Below are 18,532 nucleotides of genomic sequence, written 5' to 3'. Positions count from 1 at the left end.
TCCAAGGCAACATGTTTAATGGTCTATGTAACTTTTGTGGGACAAAAAACACAATGTCCACAGATTTACACTAAACTTACACAGTTTGACGATAATGATAGTAGAAAGCTTCCCTGAAAATATTACGTGCTGAGGTGCTGTAGTTTTTGGGAAATGAGTAAAACAATGTCTTGAAAATAATTTTCGTCTCGTGAGACAAAAATTATTTTAATCATTTACAAACATATTTTTATGACATTGATTTACTCATTTCTCAAAACTACAGCACCTCAGTAAGTAATATTTGAAGGGAAGCTTTCCATTATCATTATCTTCCAACCCTGTAAGTTTAATGTTAATCTATGGACATTTTCAAAAACTATAGAAAGTCAATCAAAAATACCATGTGTAAATTTGTGCACATTTATATTTTTCAATGTTTATCAATGTTTTGCACACTTGCTAATGCCAGAAAAGTAGCTTGTAAATAATTACATTAAAGATGCTATGTTAGATTTTTTGGACCCAAACATTAAAAAATAGATTTTTTTTGAGTGAATGGTATTTCAAAGAGTATCACCCGCTCTAACGAAAGGAAGTTTAACTTTTACTTTCAATGGTCAGGAACCATGACAAAAATTTAAAACGTTTCTTATAAAACACATAAGAATTGGTCATGTGATATATTTTCGGGATCCCGACAAAAAACTAATTTTGAGCACTTTATTTCACTGCTACTAATAATTGGCGGACTTTTTCGAGCAATGGCTCAAATAAAAGCTTGTAACTTTCTCAACCCCCATCAAAATACCTATTGAAATTTAAATCAAAATTTGTGGGTCAAATCGGCCAAAAATCTGACAAAGCATCTTTAACCAGACCGAGTCAAGGTTCACAGAAGCAGAACAAGGTTACCTTCCCCACAAACACCATGTCATGTATTGTTGTGACTGGTTGTTAATACTTGTCAGGCTGGTGTAGAGTTGTTATACTGCTCAACTATAATCAATAGAGAGCGGTATAACAACTCTACACGCGTCAGTGTCAATTGGGCACTGACGCTCCGATTTCTAAAATTGAAAGAGTGTCTTATTTCTAAAGGCCCGGTCACACAGTCCCCGATAACGAGAACAAAAACGAGAGAAAAAAAAATGCACGCCCTTGATTGTTTGAATAAGTGTTGGCGTATTCTACGTAGAGCAATTCAACCAATCAATGACAGGCGTTTTTATTGTTCTCGTTTTCAAGACCAGGGGCGGATTGCACCAAGCGGTCTTAAGCCGGTCTATGCGCTATAGCAGGCTAACTTGAAACGCGCTTAGACAGTCTTTAATTATAGACCGATTGCAATAGCGTGATCTATAATTATAGCCAGTCTTAAATCTTGAGCTCTACGATGAGATTTTATTTTAGAAATAGCTTACACCCATTGGAGGCATATACATTAGTGGTGATACTTTGTATCGTAAATGTATGTTTTCGAAGAGTAAAAATGATACAACTCACAGAACGGATATCCAATGATTCAAACCAAAGCAATAAGAAAAATGCCATACCGCCAGTGCCTGCAGAAGTGCTTATGGGACTTTTGTTCGTATTGCATTACTTTTCGTCCGACTTATCTAAGACCGACTTATTGCAACAGGCTTAATGACTGACTAAGCTAAGACCGTCTAAGGCAGATAGCCTGTTATAACTGACTGGTCTTAGACTGCTGACTAAGACCGTTTTATTGCAATCCGCCCCAGGCCTTTAGTCGGAAAAGCAGCTAATTTCCCTTGTACATAAATCGGAATAGGCTACACAAAGTGTCTTAGTTGTATTCAATGATCACCATACTAGATATTTGCATCAATGTGCCCAAAACAAAACACTCAATATTTTGTACAGGTATGTAAAAATTGCCGATTTAAATCATTCTATGCCAAGTCATGAACAGCAATATAGTTATTGTACATGTATGCTGAATTTTACCCGCTTTTCAAAGCTTTTTTTTCAGAACTGAGCAAATACACTTGTAAAATGTTGTACCATGGGACAAGTTGAAATGTATAATACAATGATTAATTCAATGCCCTCATTTAAATGCACTTTGTCTGTGGTGTATACAGTGAAGGTTTGTATTTTTGGGTGAACCATAGTTGTTTTAAATTTTGTGCAAATGCTGTTCCACAGTTTCCATTAAAACAGAAAGTGACAAAGTAATACTTGCAGTAGATTGTGATTTTTTTAATAATAATTTTTGTGTTCGAGCAAGATTATAAATACATGTACATTATCAGTTCCTTATTATTGAAGGAACATTACAGAATGTTTTTTTTTCTAACAAGACAGTTGCTAGTATTGTAAGCACTTTATGTAAACCACCATCCATAAACTGACGAGTCTGTTTAAGTTTAAGATCGATCGGGGTCATGTGAAAATTGTGAACCGATTAACTTTTATGCAACGCATAAAAAAAAGTAAAAAATAAAATCCAAACAGGCAATTAGTTTTATTTGTTTTTCATCAAAAAAATGTCAAGACAATGGTCCCCAAAACACACCCACCCCTGTTGCTTTGGGGTGGTAACTTCTTTTTCAACCCACTGGACAAATAGTGCTTGGACAAATAGCGCTTGGACATATAGCGCTTGTACTCAACTTGGGGGAGGGCATCTTCATGTTCTTTCATTCCAGTCAATATAACAAAATCGAGGCTGGAAAGAGAAAAAAGTCTGGTTCCTTGTACAATAAATGTTATCATCCATTGATGGTGTTTGATAAAAGGAACATGACCAAATTAGTAGCAGCTTTTAGAAAGGTCTACCCTCCTCACTGTGCTCCTCGTCTTTAATTGTCACTTTGTTCTTCCTTGTCACTTTGCTCATCTTGACTTATGTTCCTTCTTGGACGACTTGGCCCTTTACTCATCTTCACAGATGCTCCTCTTCACTCATGCTCCTCTTCACTCGTCACTTTGTTCCTTGCCTATACATACCTTTGTCCTCACTGTCACTTTGCTCATCTTGACTGTGTTCCTCCTTCGACTACTTGGCTCTTTGCTCATCTTTATTGTGCTCCTCGACTTTACTTGTTACGCTGTTCCTCGTCTTTACTTTTGTCCTCATTGTTACTTCGCTCATCATAATATGTCCCCTGTCACTTTGCTCATCTTCACTTTGCTCCTCCTCTTCACTTGTCATTTTCTGCCTCTTTATTTTGCTCATCTTCACTTGTTCCTCATTGTCACTTGCTTCCTTCTCGCTGTCCTCATCATTTTCTTCCTCCTCACTTTGCTCCTCGTTTTCTTCCTCCTCACTTTGCTCCTCATTTTCTTCTTCCTCATTCCCCTCCTCATCACTTGTTTCCATTAAACCTGGTTGCCTAGTAAAGATGTTGGTGTAGTTGTAGTCTGACCCATGCTTCTTACAAAGACGTCGTAGGCTTCCTGCGTCCGGGCAAAGTCCAACAGAACTATTTAGAGCATTTATGACCTGAATAGCAAACATTAAGAGTTAAAACCAAATATTAAGGGCATTATTTCACTCATAAATGCTAAAAACAGAAATTATAAAGGTCCACTTCATTTCTCTGTGATGAGAAATGACAGGTTTGAAATATGTTTTAAACTGAAAAGTGCTCATCACTTGTATGGCACGTCTGCTCACCTACATTGAATTTTCTAACAATCTTTTGTAGATCCAATTTTCAGCCATGAAATGAATCCAAAGTCATTGTGAATATGTACTATTATTTACCTATAGAAGTTTCAATTTTATGAGTCGTCAGAACTGAGAGATTAAAAGAGAAAATCACAGAGCAATGTTTTCGGAAGTGTTGCATACATCCGTTGAACATGCTAAATAAGTTTTAGTTAACCGTTTCTACCATGATTATCTTTAAAGAGCCAATAAAGGATGATCTCAATATGTCAACTTCATGTATTTCCTTTTTATGGCCAAATAGACATCGCAGATAACGGTTAATAACCATTTACTCTCAAAATTTGAATTTAGTAATAAACATCTCGAGTCAAAAATGTACCCGGCCGTGCGGCTTTTTCAGCCGAGAGTCAAAAACGACTTATCTATTACAAATAATGACCCTGGACGCCAGTGATGAATTTCCCCTATTGGTTTTGCACACAGTTCTCCAGCTTTGGCATTTCCACACCAAAATGGCCGCCACTGACGTCACACTTCCTTTGTCGTGCGGGTTTGTTTGACCCCACGTTTTTCAGAAATTTGGCTTGGAGCTTTCTGGAGAAAACCCATTTTTACCATGTTTAACGTGAGGTAAGAGACTCGTTATATTTTGTATGTTTCCTGGATGGACTGCAGCTGTTAGAAAACTGTAATATCTATATATTTGATATCATCCTTTATTGGCTGTTTAAACCATGTAAGTTTAGTGTAAATGTGTACAGTTGAGGTTTCTGTATTGTGTCATACAAAAAGTACCCAAACCTTAAAATGGTGTAAAGTGTGCTTTTATTTGACACTAACATACGTACAAGACATCATTGAACATCAACAAACAAATGGGTCTGTAAATTCCAAAGACAACTTTTTTACATTAAAAGTCGAACCTTCCTGGCTAACATTGGGTCCATGGGTCTTTTGTACAGCTGGTATTTACAGGAAAACTTTAGCTGGCATGTCAGTGGTATTGGAAACCCAACGTTTTGTGTATTATGCACTTTGATCTTCATAGTCTAATTAAGAATTGTGTGGTTTGTGCATTTTTCGGTAGGACATTGTAGTGAAGTAACACCAATTTTGTTTTCTCTACAATAAAAGTTTTCTCAGCCCATCATTTTTTACCATAGAGCATGTGCCATGTTTCGCCAAATACTGCCCTAGTAGGATGGTTATCCTGCTTGTTTTTTGCTTTATAGTGTTGTTTTTGTCGCTCCTCATCCTGACCAGTGATGACAACACAATGCCCAGTCCGGGTACTTGACAACCTATCCCCTCTCCATCGCTGCTCCTACAAACAAATCAATAACCAAGAATCAGTCCAGGTAAAGATTTCAATTGAACAGAGGGTCCGTACAATTAGCTTCCCCGTCTAGGTGGGCCCCTGCTAGTCAAACGATCGCTCACCCTCTCGTGGTGACGTCATCACCTTGGGCCAGCCCCATTTGGCCCGCTCCACTAAGCAGGGGTGCGTTCCACTCGCGCAAACGACTCGCAACTGTTCGAGCAAACGTTTTTTATCTTATGAACGATTGGTGCGTATACGCGATGTCAATATATGGCAGTGCCCTGAATTGAAGATGGCGCGCACCATACGTAGTTTTTTTTAAACTTTGCTTTTGCTGCAATAGTCCTCTTTTTGACATCATTGCATCAACTAATAAACTTTGTTATTCCAAATCTGCATTATCATCCACCGAAAATACAATGTAATTATGTTTGTGACAAAGAAATAATACCGTATGCTTGTCCGCCATTTAAAAAACCACTCGCCAACACATCAGAAGTATGTTCGCCTAAAGTTGCCAACGTTCGCCAACGGTGGCAGCGAACAACTCGTTCCACTTGAAATTGTTGGCGAATGTGCGCAACTGTTGGCAACGTTTGCGCGAGTGGAACGCACCCCAGGGAACCTAGGGCTGACCCAAGGGAGCCCCTGAAATGCCATCAAAGCTATTTGAAAGTACCAGGGGCACATCGGGGTCGACCCAGGGAAGCTAATCAAACGCACCCAAATTGTTTACTCCCATAAATGGCGGACCGTGTTAGTTCACAAAGTAAAAGAAAAACCGCGCAATTTTAAAGCAAATTTGTCTTCTACTTTAAACAAATCTTTCTAACCATATGCTTTTCAAAGACCAACTTGTCCCATCCAAGGCAACGTGTTCCTTGAATGTAAATCTGATGACATTGTGTTTTGTGTCGTCCGACCTACAGGTACTACAGTCACCTTTAACTTCGAAGCCCGGATCATGAGTTGATCTGAAGGTCTTGTGCCCCACCTCCCCAACCATAGTTTTTGCCATTTAGCAAGCCAAAGTGTGTTTACTTACAGCTTTAATCTGTTATCCTCATCGTTTTTAATCACGGCTCCCTGCAAGGCAGCATATAGCACTTGGAGTTTCGTCTGGAATGCTCTGAGAATGGGGTTCCATAGGAAAGTCCCGGTTGCGTCTGCATGCAAAATGGCTGGCGGTACCCTGACGAACTGACGCATCTCATCCCTGACTAACAACACAATGGCCCTTAGCAACTGCTTTCTGGCTGTCATGTTTGTGTTGTAAACCATAGTGAAGGCGCGTCTGTACTTTGAACATCGTATCCTTTTTATTGTAGCCTCTTTGATCCCAGGCTATAGTTTTTGCAAATAAAAAGAAGAAAAATGTATATAATGAACAAATTTATGTCGGTTAAATGAAGGTTACAGAATTGGTAAGAAACAAAAATCGTGACGATCACAGATTTACATAAAACTTACACGGTCTAAATGATGATGATAGTAGAAAACATCCCTTGAAATATTTCTGTTTGAAATGTCATATTTGATGAGAAATAAATTATCTAACTTCGCGTTTGAAATTTATCGCTAAGTGAGCATTTTATTCATTTTTATGTTGGCATCAACGCAATGCAAAGTTTTTAATCGGTTTTTCACTATTCTCTCGTGACCTACATGTAGATGGCCGATCGATCTCAAACTTTGACAGGTTTGTCAGTTTATGTTTAGGGTGGATTACATAAAGTGCTTACATGTACACTTCCAGCAACTTTATTTGTTAGCAAAAACCAATTCTGTAACGTTCCTTTAATGGTACAGCATGTAGGTGATGTTAGTACATGTACATGCGTATGTCTCGTGGGATTATACCAATCAATCAATCAGAGGGGTTTTATACAGCACCAAAATCAACCAAAGTCATTCAAAGACACTGGACAAAATTAATAACGATCGCTTGTCGAAAAAGAAAACCATTTGAGGGAGGGGTTTCTTGAAAATGTGAATAGTGTTTAATAGCATCCTTGATGTGATTCGGGAAAGTGTTCCATTCTTTTTGGTCCAAAACAGGAGAGTGAGCGATCTGCAAATGACGCAGCATGGGTTCTGGGCACGATGGGAAAATGTGGATGAGCTAAGCTGTCTGCGTTGTGGTTGCAGTTGTAGTTTAAGTAAGATAAATGTAGGATGGCGACTGTTTATTAAGAGATAATAGCACACAGTCAAGTCAGGAGTGTTTCCAAAAAGGTATTTGTCACCTTTGGGCCACCACAGACTTGTCATTCGAGAAAAAAGGGCACTAAAGTCCCATTCATACATCCTGTTAATACTTGAAAGAGTTGAGATGTGCTTTGTGACTTGTGTGAGTTGTTCCTTGCATTTTTTTTCTTCTTCAAAATTAGCATTGCATTTGCAGGATAAATGAACCTGGCTTTAATTGGCAAGCAGTTTGCTACAGCTATAGTTATGTTGATCTCATTATGTTTTAAAAAGACAAATCTTCCAAATTCAAGTTTGGACATCAAAAATGGCACAAAACCCCCAAATACATGTAGTTCCCTTTTTTACTGCATTGTGCTAGATGTAAAACAAAATGAGAACAAGAGTTATAATTAAATGCTTTGGACTGGACACACCTCACAATGTTTCAAACTTTTCTTTTTTTTCGCCAGACACGCAGGGCCTGAAGGCCACTTCAAGGTGTGGGCTACAATTTTGTTTTTCCAGGGGCCATTGCCACCTACTTCTGGGACTGAAACAGGGTACCCCTTGCTACACAATAGCTACATGTACTCCATTGCTCCTTACCAAGTAAGTTTTTATGTTAGAACATTATTGTGAGTAATTACCAATAGTATCCAAGCCTTTCAAGTCATGTGATTGCTTGATTTACACCACCAGCTGTACAGAGCGAATAAACCCCAAGCACTCCATACTAGCTGGGTGGTATGGTACTCTGTGGCAGTCTGCAGTACCAGTGTTTATTGCTACCAGATTAAGAGGGGAATTACAGGCAGTGGACGAGACTATTGGTAACTTCTCAAATTAATTGTTAGCATAAAACCTTACTTGGTAACGAGTGGGGAGAGGTTGATAGTACAAAGCATTGTGAGAAACGGCTCCCTCGGAAGTAACATAGTTTTCGAGAAAGAAGTCATTTTTTTCACGAATTTGATTTTGAGACCTCAGAATTAGATTTTGAGGTCTTGAAATCACGCATCTGTGAGCACACAACTTGTGCGACAAGGGTGTTTTTCTTTCATTATTCTCTCCCAACTTCGACCAATTGATTCAAAATTTCCACAGGTTCGCTATTTTATGCATTGTTGAGATACACCAAGTGAAAAGACTGGTCTTTGACAATTACCAATAATGTTAAGAGTGTTTTCTTTAAAAATATCCTTTTACCTTTTTCTTTTTCGGCGGCTCATAATCAGGATTCAAATGCTGAAACTCCAGTGCAATAGGATCATCGGTACATGGAAGCTTTCGTTTTTCTGGGGGTACTTTTGAAACCATTTTTGAACACCAATACAAATTTAGTAAACCAATCCTCCAATAACGATATTTCTCTAAATAAATCAACATTTTCTAGGTAAATTATTCGTACATGACCTTCACCCCTACTCACTGTGAATGAAGATGATTGTAACATCTAATTTACCTGTAATATAATAGTTTTAGCTTCAATAGTCGTCAAGTTTTTGAGGACAAAAAAAGGAAATCAGTGAGCGAAGTTTTCAGGAGACTACTACTGATAATAACATTGTACTTTTAGTATTAAAATATAGCTCATCTCCTGAGATGAAAAATATTTTGGTGACATAGTTTTACTCTAGACCCAATGACTGGGGCACTAGATTCTTTTTTTCAAAATTTTGACATTATTGTTCATAATGTTAAATTGTTTTAAAAAGGAATCTAGCGTGCCCCAGTGGTATTTATTGATAATTTACCTCGACTTCGTCTAGGTAAAATTATCAAGCCCAGGCCTCGGCGCGGGTTCAAACCACTAGTTGAAAACCTCGTCACCACACATTGATTCCCTTATTTATAATAACAAATAATAACAAATTCTTATATAGCGCATTTCACAATAACCGTATCATTGCACTTTTATACATTAGTGCCCTGGTGATAGGGCCAATAACATCCCTGTAATGTTTCTCAGCTCCCGTGGGAGTATACAGCCCTGAGCTGCCTGTAAGGCGCTTGTGGCTTTTCATACACAATATCAACCCCTACCCTCGCAGGTACATGTACCCATTTATACCCCTGGGTGAATAGAAGCAATTATAGTAAAGTATCTTGCTCAAGGACACAAGTGTCACGACCGGGATTTGAACCCACACTCCAGTGAATCAGCACCAGAACTTGAATTTGATGCTAAAATTTATAAAATGGTAAAAATTGTCAATAGACCAGTCTTCTCCTCTGTGTTTCTCAACATTGTGCACAAAATAACAAACCAAATTACAACAGCTACAGAAAGTTGGAGCTCAATTATTTGGGCTGTCTAATATTAATAAGTTGCGAGGAAAGAAATAAACACCCTTCTTACAGCCGGCAATCGAGTTAAACGCAACTAACTACTACACTAACTATATCCTGTCTAAACTAATCATTCATAAAATAAATCATAATCATGTTTTTGTTTATTTCTAAAAAATCCAAGTGCATCCTTACCTTACCTTGCCTACTTATCAGATCAGTGAGTTTTTCCTTAGCTACCAGCGATTGGTTACGTTTGACTTTAACATGTAACATGTCATAGCTTGAGCACACATTAACCATGTGTATTGTTTTGTTTGTTTACGTTTTGTAGCCTTCTGTGGCGTCTTCGATGGGTCCAAATTGACGCCTGTACATTCGGTGATCAATTCATGAACTACCGTTCCCAACGCTCCACCGGGTTGGTAGCTAAAGAAACGGGTTAAAGAACACTTTTGCTTGGCATTTTCGGGCTTTGGGCCGAACACTCGGTTGCACATAATACAGCGGTTCATTTTGCAATGAAAAGTTCGTTTAGAGATCAAGATCTCAACTAGATTCTAGAAGAATTTTGATAGTTACTAACTTCTACAACAAGAAGATTCAACGTCAACACCAGCGCCAAAAAATTACCAAGTGTACAGCGCCCTCTGTAGTTGAAAAACTCAGGCGTATGCGCCGATTTTTATTCACGCTACCTCCGCTCCATGGTTAGACTTGTGGACAAGTCGTTAATGGTCCCACGCGGTGAGATAGTCGAGTTGTCACTGCTCTCGCGCGAACTGCTGGTTGCCAGAGTCGGGCGGCGGTAGCCCACCTTGTGATGGTGACAGTGATGAGACCGATGTTAAAAGCGGAGCCATTAACAGCTCAACAAGGTGGGCTAGGGCGGCGGCAGCTACTAGTACTAGCATGGGCGGCAGCACCCTGGGCCCAATTTCATAGAGCTGCTAAGCACACAAATTTGCTTAGCATGAAATTTCTTCCTTGATAAAAACAGGATTACCAACAAAATTTCAATTTGTTGCATATTGCTTGTTACTGGTATTCACAGCTGATGTTTGCTCATCCTGAAAATCATGTGGAAATTTTGTTGGTAATCCTGTTTTTATCGAGGCAGAAATTTCATGCTAAGCAAATTTTGGTGCTTATTAGCAGCTCTATGAAATTGGGCCCTGTAGTCACGCAACCAGCTGTTCGCGCGGAGAGCACCGCTGCAACTCGACTTGCTCACCGCGTGGGACCAAATAAACGATTGTCTAGAGTCTCGTCGAAGAAGTGACGTCAGTGTTCAGGCAAGGAAAAGTCGCCCAATGGGGACAGGATCTCCGCCGCGGGTGGGGGGGGGGGGGGCAGAATCTCCTGTCGCCCGGTCTTTCATCCGTGTCTGAACCCTTTTTCAGCATCTACAGCAGCTTCTGCTAGTCGCGGCTAGATTTCCGCGTCAGGCAGCAAGCCGCAATAAAGCCGTAGCTATAGCCGCCTAGGGCTCGGCAAAAAAACAAAAACATGTTACTTAGTGGCAAAGGGACGAGGTAAAAACCAATGCCGGACCCCACACCCCGTATACGTAAAAGCTTCACACCTACTGCATGCTCCATCGTTCGGCAGATTTGCACCTCACCAGCACTACACGAGTGGGAGGGACGTGTCCCGCCCCGCCCCCCCCCCTTTTGAAGGAAGGGTGGGGGACACAATATCAAAGCGTCCCCCATTATGTCTTTGGACCCTCTGAATGGCCTGCGATTGCATCACGGAGCATCTAGAATTCAGTTTTGTTTTTTCGTAATGGCTTCACAACTCGCATGCTCACTCTTTACACGATTTGCCCCTGTCATACTTGAAGTTAACCCCAAAATGTTGTGCTCTCATCATTTTAAAGGCTTGAAGAAACACGTTGCCTTGGATCGGACGAGTTGGTCTTTGAAAAGCGTTTGTAACCGTTTGTTATAAAATGCATATGGTTAGAAAGATGTTTTAAAAGGAGAATATAATGATCCACACAATAAATCACTCAAAATTGCACGATTTTCATTTTACGTCGCGAACTAACACGGTCGGCCATTATCGACGACAAAACCACGCAATTTCGAGGCATATTGTGTAGATCATTGTATTCTACTTTAACAACATCTTTCTAACCGTGTCGATTTTATAACAAACGGTTACAGAACGCTTTTCAAAAGACCAACTCGACCGATCCAAGGCAACGTGTTCCTTTAATGTTCCATTTCATACCATCTAAAATGCAAACATTTTTCTGACCCAAAAGCGGGCCTGGACTCCTGCCACTAAAGGCTTTGCGTTCCGCTATTGCGCATGCTCCAGCTTTATGATTGACCCTAGCCCCCCCCCCCCACTCTAACTAACAGTACTCAGACTTTTTTGAGTCGATTGTAACAACATTCGACCATCAGCAACAATTACTAATCACCCTTTTGCCATCAGCCAGGAGTACTCGCAAAGAATGATGAAACGTCTAATTCAAACAAAGTACTCTCGACAATCTAGTTACTGTTTTAACATTGTGAATGATTTTAGAAAACTAATTCACAATTGTTACACATTATTTATTGTAAGTAAACTTTATATTGTTAAGAGTTACAAAAAAATGATGTTACCACCTGACTGAAAGCGCAAAGGGCGAGCGTGGTAAGATACAGAAACCACACATCACTCTGTTTATTTTTAACATTAATTCATTTTCTGCACATCAATGAAAAAATTGAAAAATTACTCGTTCAGAAAGTTTAAAAAAATCACTTGACTAAAGGCACGGGACCTGTTTGGTAATATTGTCAAAGATCAGTTTTCTCACTTGGTTTATTCCAACATAACAAATGCATAAAATGGCAATCCTTTGAAAATTAATGTGCTCAAAATGGTCATCGAAGTTGCAAGAAAGAAAAACGCCCTGTTTGCACAAAGTGTTTTCAGATGCCCGAATGGCTTCAGGCCTAACCTGAAGTCCGTCTCATCCTCATACTCAAATGATTATCTCAGTGAGAAATTATAGTTTTTTTCACAAACTCTGTGTTACTTCAGAACGTTTCTCACAATGTTTCATACTACAAAACAGCTCTCCGTTGCTTGTAACAAAGTATTCAAGTTTTACACAAACATTATTAGTTTGAATATAAGTTACCAAACGTATCCATTGCCTTAACAAAACTAAACGTGTCCATTGCCTTAACAAAACTGGATACTTTGTTTCCCTTTTTTTCCCCGAGGCCCGCTCCCCAATTAATCGTTCTTTCTTCGGCCACCATCGCGTCGCCCACCTTTCACTCATCCATCCCTAATCCTACCCGTTGCTCTAAAACAACGCAATAGACTACTTAAAATGACTACTTAAAATACAAAGAATAAGCAAATACAAACAAGCAACAGAAAGTATGAACAGCATCAAGCAAAAAGACTACTGCAAAAAACGATTCCTCGAATTATTTTTTTGACAGGCAAATTTATACATACACAATCATTGTTGACTTTTGGGTTGTGACTCTAATTTCGCGCCACAGTTTCAAAATCTTCCCGCCAAACCATGCATGAAGCTTAATAGGAATAACGCCATGGACTGTTGGCTTAGGGTGTGCCGTTTCCGAACCGCAAGGCTTTGGGCTTTGGGCTCTGGCTTTTCTACCAACGGATTCTAAGCCCCAAGCCTAAAATATGCCGTGGTTTCGAAAACGGCCTTGTAAATTTGGTTATTCAGCAATGGCCTGAGGAATTCGCATCTGTAGCTGTCGCATACGGTGGTCTGGTACCCCAGCTCTCTGTAACTCATACGTATAGGTGGAGCTGTGTCTCTGCTTGATAGCCTGGAGAAGGCGGTTCACGTCGGCAAGCGCGTCCCGTGGAATTTTGGATAAGTCGGGCTTGCTGAAGCCCCGGCACAGATCATTGCAGTGGTGGTTCTGGAAAAACTTGATGATGCCGAAGACACCCAGATCAGTTGCACCGTAAGAACTCACCCCTTCTACGCTTTGGACAGCTGGATCAGTGAAGTGGTACCCGTCCGCTTGACGGATCCACTGGATATCACTAATGAGGAGAGTACCTCTCGACTTGTGGTAAGTGTAGTGGCTGAAAGCACCAGGCCCATACGCGCCAACGTCATGATTGACATACGACGAGTTGCTGTTAAACTTGGTAAATTCGCCTCTGAGATACTCCTCGATCGCAATAGAGGCACCCTTGGGTACCATCTCAGCAGAGGACTCCGCGGTACCAGCAAGTTTTCCTTTCACGTTGGATGCTATCGGTATGAACCAGAGTAGGTTGAAGCCAGATGATGTGTCAACGTTGGTTATATCTGGTATGACGAACTTGATGGGTTTGCTTGTGGGACGATCTCGGTTAAACGCGACCGCCATTTCTTGAGCTTTCTCAGACGCACGTGTGTCTGCTTTCCATGCAAGCTCATTGAGATGGCTGCACCATTCTTCCTTATACAGCTTGACAACACACAGCTGCCCTTCCTTCGGACCTGCGCAGTACTTGCCGCGGTAGGCGCGTCTCGCGGCTCCTTGAGCAAACCAGTCGTCCTCAAATTGAACCCGATTTGACGAGTATCCGATTTCGCTAGATGTGTTGCTTTGATAGCTGCCCATTTTCCGTATAGTGTTTCCAATCCCGAAAGTCTAAAAGTATAATAAAAATAATAAACCATTATTTTTCACATCAAAGTTAAAATTTAAATAAGCTTTAACTGTTTTACCTGTGACTCTGTCTCTTATGCTAACTCGAGTTTATTGTTTGACATGAAAAACAATCTAAACAGGGACAAAGAACATCAATCCAACCCAATTAAAAGTTTGCTGTCAAAGTTGAATGTTGTGTTGTGTTGGGCATAATTATGTCCATGTAACCTTGTTATTGCTAGGCCTTTATTAATTGCAAGATTCGGGCACACTTTAATGAATAAGCGAGACAGGCATGCTGTGAAAACAAAAAGGGTGCGGCTTGACCGATCACCCCTGGAATCGAGTTGCCTCAGTCTGGAAAACCCAAACAATGGATGCGCACTTTGGACCCAATAACAGGGAAAGGTCTGCGAACACACAGTGTTAAATTTTTGCCCAGTATTGTTTGTTTTTTTTTTGTTTTTTTTTTACTTCCAACTCAAGGTTTTTCAGATGATTTAGATCCTGAAAATGGTCATACTTGCCGAGAGGTGTCGGGACACTTTTTAAGATTGTTTGCTAAGACGTTTGGCAAATTACGATCGGTGTGCATATAATGTTTGTTTTACACCGCAGCGAGTGGTTTTGCACACTGTCACTCCCAATTCGTGTCTCTCGAGATGAGACTACGTTTCTAATAATAACGTCGTTATACACTGGTTCCCTCTCGACGGATCAATTCAAAAGGGGAAAGAAAGCCCAAAAATTCCAAGCCGTTACGCACACCTCCCCGTTGAATAATTATTTCAAAATGCGTTGCAACTAGTCTCATACTTTAGCCAGTAATTGACAGTTTAAAGTACAAAACCCCTCACTGCGGTGTATTTTGTTCAATATTATTATTAGCATGTTTCTTACTGAATGCTAATAAGGGAGTTAGGGGTTCACATTGCCATACAGTGCTGTTCAACACGTAAGAGCGCGAAACAATACCGCGTATTACGGGGAAGTCCCGTTTCATTGCTCAATGGGGAAATTCCGAAAACATGATGCAATAACTATGTAACCTATACCGTTATACCACAAACTCATTACAAAAGCAGGTTTCGTGCACGTCTTATTATTATCCCGTAAGCCTACAGTAGGGGCCTATTCCTCTTGCATGACGTATACACCCGATTCATGAGATGAGGTTTCCGATGATATTTAGACCCTAACATTGTCACATTTACCGGGAGGTGTAGGGATTAAATACTTTTAAAATGTATTGATAACATATTTTTGAATTTTTAAATAATAAATGTTTATAAATCTCCATATTATAAACACTCTGCCTGGCTGCGATGTTTGAACGTTTTAATAAACCAATAATATGGAAGGTCGCAGGAGAAGTAATAAAGAAAACGAGAGAACCAAAGGAAACACCACAACAACTAACACAAAATAATTGATTTTCCCCTTATAATTAATTTAGAACAATCCGCAGTATGGGAGGTGCACAAAAGAAAATAGTACGTTTTTGTAAATATATTATTATTATAGGCAGGTTGTGGAACACAATACACCCAAACCTAATTTTCATAGTTTGTACACGAACATACACTAACTTGTTAATACACACATTATAATATTGTTTGCATCCCTGTGGAGACATCTATTGTCTTTCCTTTGTCACTGTCATTATGGACCCCATACAGACTTTGTGCACACACTTTTGTTGCGAAGACAGTGTTTTCCCTTTTCTGTTGTGTTACCAAACCCCACAAAAGGTTGTGAACTATGAAATCACCCAATTACTACATAAAGTGCAATGGCACGTCGACACTTTCAACTTAATCTACCTTAAAGCCATTGTACACTTTCGGTGAACAGTATTGTCCAAGGCCCATACTTCGTGTACCACAACTTATATGTAAAACAAAAAACCTGTGAAAATTTAGGCTCAATCGGTCATCGGAGTCGGGAGAATATAACGGGAAAACCCACCCTTGTTTCCGCACGTTTCGCTTTGTCATGACAGGTGTTTAAAATAAATCCATCATTCTCAATATCGAGAATTTATAATAATATTGTTTATTTTTGTCCTTAAAAAGTAAAGCATTCCATGGAATAATATTTCAAGGGAAGTCTTTCACCATTACCTTCTGTAAACCCTGTAAGTTATTTGTAAAAGTGTGAACTGTTAATTGTTGATCTGTCCAAAAAGTGTCAAATGGCTTTAAAGGAATCGGGTACTTTTTCAAAATGTCCACAGATTTACATTAAACTTACAGGGTTTGAAGATAATGATAGTGGAAAGCTTCCCTTCAAATATTACTAAGGTTTTGTAGTTTTTGAGAAATGGGTTAAACAAGTCACAAAATCATGTTGGTCTCATGAGACCAAAATTATTTTAGCATGTAAAATCCCCTTAACCAGTTATGATATTATACCAAAACCATAGCATCTGATTAATACGTTTTTTCATGCTAAAACTGCTTGAGACGGAAATGATTACTTTTACTCATTTCTCAAAAACTACAGCACCTCAGTAAGTAAAATTTCAAGGGAAGCTTTCTACTATCCTAATCTTCAAACTGTGTAAGTTTAATGTAAATCAGTGGACATTGTGTTTTTTTGTTAGGAAAGAGTACATTATAATATACCCTTTAAAGGAACACGTTGCCTTGGGTCAGACGAGTTGGTCTATAAAAAGCGTTTGCAACCGTTTGTTATGAAATGGATATGGTTGGAAAGATGTTTTAAAAGTAGAATATAATGATCCACACAAGTATCACTCAAAATTGCACGGTTTTTATTTTACGTCCCGAATTAACACGGGCGGCCATTTATGGGAGTCAACTTTTTGACTCCCATAAATGGCCGACCGTGTTAGTCGACGAGGTAAAACGAAAACCACGAAATTTCGAGGCATGTTTGTGTAGATAATTGTATTCAACTTTAATAACATCTTTCTAACCATATCAGTTTTATAACACGCTTTTCAAAGACCAACTCGACCGATCCAAGGCAACGTGTTCCTTTACCCCAAGGCAACGTGTTCCTTCCTTGGATCGGTCGAGTTGGTCTTTAAAAAGCGTTTGGAACCGTTTGACTCCCATAATTAAATGGCCGACCGTGTTAGTTCGAAAAGTAAATAGGAAAACCACGCAATTTCGAGGCAAGATTGTGTGGATCATTGTATTCTATTTTTAAAACACCTTTCTACCCATATGCATTTTAAAACAAACGGTTATAACAAACCCTTTTTATAGACCAACTCGTCCGATACAGGGCAACGTGTTCCTTTAATAATTACGAGATAAAAACATTGTGTCTGTAGTAATTATACATTGAACTCGAGTTCTATACTTACAGTTTCCCGAAGGAGTCCGCGAATTATGTCTTTGGAACGAGTTTGTAGAGGAGTCAGAATTAATACAGTCTCAGCTCACTTGAGTGTTGTGCCTTGTTACCGATTGATCACAGTGTTTAATTAATAGTTATCCATAGCAGAACATTATATTATTGGTGGTAGCTATTACTCATTGGGATTTCCCACTCACGCACACCCTGCTACGTATTGGAGGGGCATTGGGGAAACAGCTGCGTACCCTAGTCTTGTTTGGCGACGTTCATGAATTACTTTGGGGGGTTTTCTCCTGAAGACACACGACTTTGGATCCAGATTCGTCGTACACTTGCCCAGTCCTTCCGAGCTAGTCGATAATGGTCCCTCTACTAGCCTGGACCTTTTTAGTGGGGGATTGAAGGGCTAGGAATGACCGGGATTTGGGGAAGTATTGAGCCACTTTCCACCACGAAATGTCACATAATGACCCTCAAAATATTCTATAATAAACCTATTTGAGAGCCCACCCCCACCCCCCCCCCCCCCCCCCATAGGGTTTCAGTGTAAACATGTTGCCCAATATTGTGGCCTGGAGATTATTGACTTTCAACCTGATGTATTTTGTTAGGCTCTAAAAAATCGGTCATAAATTTGCTGAGAGAGGTGTAGGGACATTAATGCCACTGTGTCAGAGGTGTTTTTGTTTTTGTTTTGTGTTTTTTCCTCGTGTATGTGCCCATGTTGAGCTTTGGGAAAGGCCAAGTATTTAAAGTAAGGCCGTTTCCGAAATAGTGGCTACGGTTTAATTGATATGTGAACACGTGTTGATGCATAGGCAATAGCATGCAACACCATAGCTAGCCGACCGCAGCCAAACCGGACACCTCGGAACCGACCCGGAACACCCAACTGAACAAGTGTGGGAAGGTTGATATACAAGTGTGTGTGGCCCACACAGCTATGCTCTATGGTGTTGCCCATGTTATTAATGTTGTTTTAAATCAACCAACAGACCCTCCTACCGATCAATTATTATTGGCGTCTGTGGGACGCCCTCTCTCGGTCAGTTGGGTGTCCCGGGTCGTATTAAAGACACAACTCATTATTGGTAATTGCCAAAGATCAGTCTTCTCACTCGGTGTATCCCAACA

At 39.9% G+C, this 18,532-nt stretch overlaps 2 protein-coding genes across 4 annotated transcripts; both read right to left on the bottom strand.

Annotated features, from left to right (window-relative positions):
• Positions 1 to 2,268: 2,268 nt before the first annotated feature.
• LOC117296921 (nucleomorphin-like) lies at positions 2,269 to 10,347 on the bottom strand. 3 transcript variants are annotated; one of them, XM_033780030.1, is made up of 5 exons: positions 10,012 to 10,347; positions 9,621 to 9,854; positions 5,992 to 6,290; positions 4,784 to 4,949; positions 2,269 to 3,454 (listed from the first exon to the last, which is right to left on the bottom strand). In XM_033780030.1, exons 2-5 carry the CDS (start codon positions 9,726 to 9,728, stop codon positions 3,008 to 3,010), a joined length of 1,020 nt encoding a protein of 339 aa, XP_033635921.1. In that variant the 5' UTR covers positions 9,729 to 9,854; positions 10,012 to 10,347; the 3' UTR covers positions 2,269 to 3,007. The 3 variants fall into 3 exon arrangements, with proteins under 3 accessions (XP_033635921.1, XP_033635920.1, XP_033635919.1); XM_033780029.1 differs by having other exon boundaries at positions 9,621 to 10,347; XM_033780028.1 differs by lacking the exons at positions 9,621 to 9,854; positions 10,012 to 10,347 and adding an exon at positions 8,343 to 8,779.
• A 1,591-nt stretch (positions 10,348 to 11,938) lies between these two features.
• On the bottom strand, positions 11,939 to 17,611 carry LOC117297037 (eukaryotic elongation factor 2 kinase-like). The gene is made up of 2 exons (XM_033780160.1): positions 17,406 to 17,611; positions 11,939 to 14,068 (listed from the first exon to the last, which is right to left on the bottom strand). Exon 2 carries the CDS (start codon positions 14,036 to 14,038, stop codon positions 13,133 to 13,135), a length of 906 nt encoding a protein of 301 aa, XP_033636051.1. The 5' UTR covers positions 14,039 to 14,068; positions 17,406 to 17,611; the 3' UTR covers positions 11,939 to 13,132.
• Between the last annotated feature and the right edge of the window lie 921 nt (positions 17,612 to 18,532).

The sequence above is a fragment of the Asterias rubens genome, chromosome 11 (genome assembly GCF_902459465.1).
Source record: "Asterias rubens chromosome 11, eAstRub1.3, whole genome shotgun sequence".
Lineage (NCBI taxonomy): Eukaryota > Metazoa > Echinodermata > Asteroidea > Forcipulatida > Asteriidae > Asterias > Asterias rubens.
This window is presented reverse-complemented; position numbering and strand designations above follow the sequence as displayed.